At 43.2% G+C, this 8721-nt stretch overlaps 1 protein-coding gene across 1 annotated transcript in view; it reads right to left on the minus strand.

The window, feature by feature from the left end:
* The window catches only part of LOC144136686 (mitochondrial glutathione transporter SLC25A40-like), a 28304-nt gene extending 22227 nt beyond the window's left edge, over positions 1 to 6077 (minus strand). The window contains exons 1-4 of the mRNA XM_077669215.1: positions 5791 to 6077; positions 4016 to 4215; positions 2705 to 2772; positions 1673 to 1800 (exon numbers count right to left, since the gene is read on the minus strand). Coding sequence (XP_077525341.1) covers positions 1673 to 1800; positions 2705 to 2772; positions 4016 to 4215; positions 5791 to 5869 — 475 coding nt within the window. The 5' untranslated portion in view covers positions 5870 to 6077. The remainder of the gene's footprint in view (positions 1 to 1672; positions 1801 to 2704; positions 2773 to 4015; positions 4216 to 5790) is intronic.
* Positions 6078 to 8721: the final 2644 nt, after the last annotated feature.

The following is an 8721-nucleotide window of genomic DNA, read 5'->3' on the forward strand; positions in this document are numbered from 1 at the left end:
ACACACAGGCCACTGCAATGTGCCAGGCAAGAAAAGTGCATGAGGTGTGACACACAGCCATCTATATGTTAAACACTTTCGCAGTCAAGTTCCCACTGCATAAAAATAACAAATAAATGTCCACGTTAAAGCACTTGTTTGCATCAGAATTGAACTTGCAATTGCCACAGGTACCAATATCAGAAGCTGCGCACTGCAAGATGGCCTTGCTACAGTTTTTCTAATTTCACTCAGCAAGTATCTTGTCTGACAATTCTTGCCAAGTCATTTCCACACAAGTTCAGACAATATGCAGAAGGCTAAAGCGGTAAGAAAATGATAAGTAAAACTGTCAATTCATTGGCTGATTTTACTCGACGAAGCAACACTGTGGCACATGAAACATGGCACAGTGGAGGGCTCCAATTTAGTTTTGACCTCCTGGGATTCCCTAATGTGCAATGAAATCTCAGTACTTGGGGAATTTTCATTTTTCTTGCACAAATATGCGGCCGCCGCAGATGAAATCAACCCCGCTATTTTGGACTCTGCAACCCTATGCAATAGCTGCTGAGACACTGTGGTGGGTATAATATCCTTCGTGTGAACTAATTTTTGCGCAGTACTTCTCCTTGTCTAAGTATCGCTTTCAAGGCAGTGTGTCTCGATACAAGTCTGACGCAAGAATGCCAAATGTGAGCATTCAATACATCATTTCTATAGGCACTTGTTTAACTTTTGCCAACACCTAGGCACCATAAAATGCATGCGGCCTATGTTTGTAGTAATTGATCAGGCAAAGCCAAATATGGTGCCCCCACTGCAGCAATTCACTGTCTATGGCGTTTAGATGGTGAATGAGTAAGTGGCATTAAGTTAGGACAGTGGCAGCTGCATTTCGGTAGAGGTGAAATGCAATAACACTTGTACGTTCAGATTTTGGTGCACTCCGTAAAATGCCAGGTGACGCAAATTAATCCAGAGTCCACCATTACGGCATCAGCTTAGACACCACTGTTGCTTTTCCCCGTAAAAAAATCGATTGACCAAATACAATGCAATCACTGTTGCTTTTCGCTGTAAAAAATCGGTTAACCAAATACAATGCAAACATTTAACTCGAGATTCTGCCACAGTGCAGCTGCAAAACATAGAGGAAGAAAATAGAAGATAGTGTGGTAGCAACCTCTAACCACTCACATTCTGAACAAAAAAAAAAATGAGAACCATAATTGGGGCTCTTACAACCAAACCAGCAAGCATTAGCTGGGAAAATATCAGAAGGTATCAGCAAATTTATTTGAAGAGGCATGTGCTGAATTTCCTACATTTGCACAAAATGCTTTGCTGAGCAAATAAGCATTACTTTTATGTAACAGTCGTGTAAAATAACCCCAAGCTTAGCTTTGACGCGAAGCAATGAAATACAGCCAGTGTGCAACATGAACCAGACTTATGAAAAAATTTTTCAAGTGATTTTCTCTAACTTGGCTCAACAACTGCAAAAAGAAAACAAGACACATGATAAGATGAGTGAGTGAGTGCTCCAGACTGTGAATGTTCCACCTTGACAGGCAGAAGATATAGCAATGTTTCATTACCGTGCAGACCATGGCAAAACCTTCAAGGGAAATGAAAAAACAAGCAAACATGGCATAAAATGCATGAAGAACAAGAAGTGACCAAGACGTACCTCGAGCAAAACCTCCCGAAAGAGCAGGGGCCCAAATGGTTTGGTGTCCAGACAGGTGGTTGCAGAAAAACTCACGGATCTGGTCATAAGCTGTGAAGTAGATCACAGTGGCAGGCACAGCCATTACCCTGTTTGAAAAAGGGGCATTAGAAGGACAATTAGAAATGGCAATGAACTTCGTAGAACAGAGGATGCTGATCACTACTGGCAGACTGCATAGCAACGCATGTGCTCGAGGATCCGAAATTTCAAAACTACTCTTTAGTCTTGCTGAATTTGGAGGCAGAGCATAATATGACTTTGTCACAACTTGAAAAATACCACCAAGTGTATATTGCACACTTCAGAAAAAAAGAAAAGAACAGACTAAAGCATTGCTTAAGGCATGGAAGTAGGTATGGCAACCAGGGTACATAGTATATGAACTACAGGCAGTCATGGTCAATAGAGCGAAAAACATTTGCATGTCTTTAATATGTGCCATGCTCTCTTCTCCACGCATGTTGCGGCTCATCTGCTCTCTTCAAACCATAAAATTTTAAGGTGGATGCTACATGAAATGTCTTGATGAAGGATCTTATACAGGTTATTCAGGCTTACAATATCAGGAAAGAGAACAATGCTTTAGCACAAACAGTGTTACTGCTAAACTCACATGCCACTCAACTCATTAAAGAGGAGCTGCACCAAGCATTATAAATTACCAACAAATGATAATTTTACTACACGGACAGTGTGAGCTATAAAAGCTGATAAGAAAAAGAAAAGCACTAAGCACTTACATTACCAAAAATGTCGACAAAGGCGCATATAACTGAGTTCCTAAGCACTGCTACAAATATACAAAGTCACTTATATTAAGAGGTAGTTGCATATTTCATAAGTTTCCTTAGCGGTCCTATGACCAGAACAGTTACGCATGAAAAAAATGTGCCAAACTTAACAAAGCTTTCATGCACGCACTAAGCTGCTCTTTTGGTTTGTACTGAGATGAGATGATCTAAGAGAAGCCTGCATCAACTAATAACTCACAAGGTTGGAGGCAAGCCACTCCATAGAGAGGTGACGCCTTCGTTTCTTGCTATCTTTATGAATGCATCCTGCAAGTTTGGGACACATTGGCAACAGCTCTCTACCACTTATGTTGTAACACGTATTCCTAACCCATGCTTAACAAGACTGCTACAGCAGCCTGGACCTGCAAAAAACTCTATTAGGACAAGATTATTCAACAAAAGAGAGAGAGGAAGGGAAAGAAACACATTTAAAGGCAAGAATTTCTTAAAGCAGCACACATTCCTAGCATAGATACATGCCTGCCTAAGAACAAGCCCAGCGCTTGATAAAATCGAAACTTCAGATAACCGAGTCAGCAGAGTAAACAGTAATTTCTGCAATGGTCAAGATAAATACTATCATGCTAAATGTGTAAATTCAACTCAACTTGAAATTTACAGCAAAGGAATTAAATTACAAGTTGCAGTTTGCAGTACTGGCCAGAACCTCTACTTAAGTCTACAACAGCAAAGAACGAAAGAACATGAAATGATTTTTATATACTATACCAAGCTAAAACCAAGTTTTCTGTGCACTTTTCAAGTGCCCTAACAAAAACACCGTATCTGCTGTGCATTACAGCAAAAGCTATTTGCACTGTTACTTGTGTAGACAACAGGAACAAAACTCACTGGAAAGTGTTAAAGCCATGTTTCATTGTAAGAGCCATGATGCCACACCTGAGTGGTTAGGATTCTCAGTATGTCAATACAGAATATAAAACTGCTTTATAACTGCAACTCTACATAAAACTACAAGCTATGTATATTTAAGAATTGCACTGAATAATTTCTATGGAAAGTATACCAGCTGATGTGGATGAGAAATGGCAACATCTTCATATATATTTATCATTTTAGTAGGTTCACCCTTAATAACTGTGCATTCTTGTCAGACTAAATCACTACTTTAAAAAACGTCAATTAATAGCAAAGTTAAACAATAAGTTAAATGAGAAACTTTATAAATTCTCATGTTCACATTTTTTTTCCTTACAGAGTTTCCACCGATTTCACAGCAGCTGTCAATGCTGGCGAACCAGGAGCACTGCGCAAAAGTGCATGTTTCTATAATCCTCTTACCGCCATTTGCTCTGGCACACACTGGAAGCTACACATCACAGTAAGCTGCACACACGATTGTCCAGGTTATAAATGATGCCTCAACAAGATTCTAAATACAGACAGTTACCACATTAAGAGAACTAAAACAGCCAGACTTGTTGACAAGTCTTCTTGATAAAAAGAGCACTGTGCAAGCTCAAAACTCAAGCAACATAATACTCACTAATGTGCCATTAAAATGCCCTGGTCTCTTGTACCACTGGCTCGGAGGCATCACGGTGTGTCCATTCTGGCCATTTCCATTGCCATTCATACAGTAGCACATGTGCTCCATCAGGCCATTGCAATAAATGAAGCACTTGTTCTTAACAAGCTGCTTTCGCTGAGCCTGAAGCCGTATCTTGACTACATCCAAGGGTGTGACTTTTGAGTCCCAAGAAAGATACAAAAGAGGATGAAAAGATAAAGAGCTTTCAAAGCACAAGAGCAACAAGGTTTCTGCAAAAACAGATGACATACATAAACAGTGTGTAAGCAGAAAAAAGTTTTGAAAGCGTCATGTAGCACAAATAACGCCGTAGATGCGTAGTATAGGAGCACAGGTGAACAAGAAAGTGGCCGTGGCACTGCCTGGCATAGCTGCTGTTTACATCCAGCATACTTTTTCCAACCTGAGACACTAGCCTTTTCAGATCAGATTTCAAAAAGCACATTTCATGCATGCATACATGCTCTTGATGTGCTTGACATGTGACGGCCATGCAAACTGACGAAGTGTAAATTGCATGGTGAAGCGGATTAGCCACATGCAATGTTCACTAGTCAGCTTGCACAGACATTTTGCAGCGACATCACCACGGCTGCCGTATTGAAGAACCAAGAGCACAAAGGAATTTGTTATAGCAACCTCCACCGTGGAAGGTCAGTGAAATGTATGGGTCATTCATCACGAAACCTACAATATCATGCTCAGAAGCGTGAATTGCTGGGCGAATTGGTTTTTCTGCTAGAACAGCATGCTCTAGTCATGATACAATGAGAAAGCATTTGCAGCAAGCCTAGTCATGGGCCACGGCAGTGAAGAAACAAATATCCCTGCAGTGAGATGTACATGCAACAGGGCCGCTTCAATCAATTAGCTTTATCCTTGCCAGCCAGGTTCGTCACCTTGAGTTAATCACATGGCGCAGCGCCAAATAGAAACGTCCAAAGAGAAACAAACGCACGAGGTGCCTAACTGTGTTGCTTTTCACGTTTCTTTCCTCGCCGGCGCATCCACATTCGAGGTGCACTGTAAACAACGGGCCGCGAAGAACGGCCCCGCACTTATCTGGACGACTCCACACAAGCATACGCCAAGCACGTGCACGATTTGTTTATGAGCAGTGTAGACCACAGCGAGCACAGAGCTGGTGGTGATTATTGTAACACGCGCATTTTAAGGACGCCCAGACAAAGCCGACTAAGCATGGCGTTATATACTTACAAGAAGCATAAAAACATGAGTCATGTCTACAAGCCACACACAACAGGTTTCAAAGTAACGAAACCAATGTAACCAATGCGACGCGAACGAACGGAACTACTCAATCTCAGCTGCAGTGTAACTGCTGAAGGACGAACGTATTAAAGGAATCTGAAGTAAGAAATAGACCCTGCTGTACAAAGCGCTGCAGTAAAAATTACTGCACAGTGCGTGCAAACCAACTCGACTTGCTGCTACAGGCACCAGGTCAAGAAGAGTTCCAGCCCAATAACGCTACAGTTCACGTGAAAGTGTGCTGGAACAGTGTTCTTCCAGGAGAAAGACCTGTTTTGGACAGAGCAAACGGAATCAATGATTCAAACCGTCCCTAATGCCACACGCGCGCACATGTTCGCGCTTAGAACTTGACGCTGGATCACACGTAACTAAGTTCTATTAACGTATTCACCCTTGATATTAATTAGCGTGTTAGTCCTTTCTAAAATGTAGGATCTAGTGAGTGAAATACGCACCAAAAAATGATGTCGTCAAGGCGCCCGTGCACGAGCAGATCATGCGCTGCGATGCCGTGATGTTGTCGTGCGACGCCATCGCTGCTTCTCGAGTGACAAGTGGTCAAGTGCACAAGTCAAACACGCACAACACGCAGGTTGGTCATAACATGAAAGTACATGAGGCCGAATAAAAGCGGCATACCGCTTTCCCGGAACAACACGAACAGCACATGGCTCCGCTAAATGGCACCTCAAGGAGAAAAGACGTCGGTACAGAGCAGCGATAAAACGAAAGACGTCGCTCGTAGCTGCTGATGATGATATTTCCAAAGCTTTGTCAACTCTCAATCTACTTCATAGTTATAAATGAAATAATCTGGTATTACCTAAAAAAACTTTTTAATAAATAAAAGAAACATGCTGTGCAACAAAAATAGCAGTCACTGTCATACTTTTTTTTTTCCGCCTCCGAGACGCCTTGTTGCCAAAGTCATGGCTCATTGCTAAGACCCCACTTTATTTTACTTGGCCGCTTTACGCTGACCTGTAATAGTTTCAAGCTCGGGCTATGTGGTTGCAAATTACTCAGTCGTTGCAGTCAACACGTTTCTTATTATGTTTCAGACGACGGAAGCAGCAGGCTGCAGTTTGCAAAATCCCTTCAGGGCCGGAAGATGGCGTGAGTTGACAGGCGGACTATAGTTGCAGTATGTTGCAGCGAACAGTGTGAATGGCGGTCCATATGGCTGCGCCTGGTTGGTAGAGATGTTTGTCTGGTTAATTGCGGTAATGAACGAAATCGTGGCGGTTAAATAGGTGCGGCACTCTTATAGTCAGACAGTCTGCAATGCACTCATCAGCGCCTTAACGTGCTTCGAATGGTGTTGAGTTTATTAGTATCCAATAGAAACTTTCCAAAACATGGCTCTTCAAATGCCCTACAAGCGCAACCTTATTTCGCAGTTGAGACAGGGGGCTTTCAGTTATTCCCTTCGTATACCAAGTTCCCAGTAAGCATGGGTCATGCACTCGAGTTGTTTACGTTCTTGCCTATCGAAGATAAATACCGGAACTTTGCAGTTTCGACTGACACGGGTAGGGGGATAATTAGTGAAGCGCTGGTGTAGATCCGGCCGGGAGTCTGCGAGAGGGTCTCCTTTTGCCGCCGCTGCTATTCGTGTTGCATTTGACTAACATAGAAAGAAGGCTAGGGAAGTTTCAACAGGGGCGGATTTATGGAAAGAGCGGTCCCCCTTCGCCCCCCCCCCCCCACGAAACGATTCCCCCCCCCCCCCCGCCCCTACCATTTATGACCCATAAATTAACTCCTTGGTTTCAACACCTAGCCAACCTAGCACCACGGTGCCTCTTATAAATGTCACCCAGCCCAATGCCACTGCACCGAATGTCCGGACCCCGTAATGTCCGAATTGTCCGTAATGTCCGAATAAGCGAATGTCCGGACCCCGTAGAGTATCTGTTACGGGTCCAATTGGACTTATTTTTGGAAATGTGGCGGGGAGTTTGAAGGATGCTTCACTCCCGCCACCGTTTGGCCTGGTATTGCACTGCCTCCGGGATCGGCCTTGTCTTTAGCGCGTCTTTACTATCCTGTCTTTCTATCCCATCTTTCAACTCTCCTACTATCTGGACGTGGTAGCGATTGTGGCTCGGCTTGAGCCAGTGAGCAGGCCTGTGCACTTTCCTTTTCTTTCTTCCTGGCAACAGACAGACACTGCACCGCTGAGCCAATGTAATTGAGCTGTAGTTGGGCTATAGTGGCTAGCACACTGCAGCAACATAGTTCAGCAGTCTACCTATGTCCAGTGTTTGCAGACGATATTTCATAGCTAGCTGCCAGTGATGTAGAGTGATTCGGCTTCACCTAGGTATTTGTTGAGGTGGGCAGACTTTAGGGCTTCACTTTTGTTTAGAAGAAAGGGGCTTAATCGCGTTAATAACTACCAACTGCAGACCACCAGGCTTGCCGGTAAGATAGTGCAAACAGAAGCATAAAATGAGCGCAGATAAGAGGTACTAGAAGGGTACAAATTAAGGAGAGCAAGATGTACCCCAAAAATTAACAGTTGGATTATCAAATATAATGTATGGAGTAGCGCGTGTAGTAGTAGTACGAGTGTATGAAGTAGTGGGAAGTGAAAGTAGAACATTTAAGAAGCGTTGTGAAGGAATAATAGTTCTGAGACTTACCTTTAACGCATTTCTGATGCTTGAGATCAGGATTGCAACACACACACACACACACACACACGCACACACACACACACACACACACACACCAGTTTCAGATATACACTTCACGGGGCAGACACGGCAGGTTCGATGTATTTTTTTCACAAAGAAAAGTTTTAAATGTGCGTGATGACAGGTAAGTGAAAATTTTGTGCTGCTGCTTGTCGAGATCGCTTGCATTCCTGAAGGTGCAATGCTTGAAAATGGCGAGGTGCTGTGCTTGGGCCAAGCTTGGATGCCGAATATCTATGGCATAACTACCTCTGGCGCGGAGATATGAGGTAATCGAGGAATGTATGTTACCAAAGTTAACTCATTACCTAGTAGAAGTTCCGTTCGGCGTCGTTCAGTGTTTGTATCGACCATTATTCTTTATCTTTGTGCAAGAGGCATACTGAGACACAATGGTTCGCATTTGCGACCGTATCCTTCTGACAGTAATTGCGTAAACAGACTGCTCCTCTAAGCACTGTGCGCAAAAATATTTTTGGCGCATGTGTAACAAGAAATTGTAGCTCGACTGGACAATATGAGTGAGAGTACCTTCTTCCGTTCGCTTGACATTGATTCGTCCCGGCACTTTGCGTTTTCTTTCACCATCATGAGGCCGCAGAAAAGGACAGGCGAAGACAGGAGCTTGTTTTGTAAGTTTAATGTGTTCTTTACAAACCAAGATAGTGGCACGGGTTGATAAAG

This window comes from Amblyomma americanum, chromosome 6 (genome assembly GCF_052857255.1).
Source record: "Amblyomma americanum isolate KBUSLIRL-KWMA chromosome 6, ASM5285725v1, whole genome shotgun sequence".
Taxonomy (NCBI): Eukaryota; Metazoa; Arthropoda; class Arachnida; order Ixodida; family Ixodidae; genus Amblyomma; species Amblyomma americanum.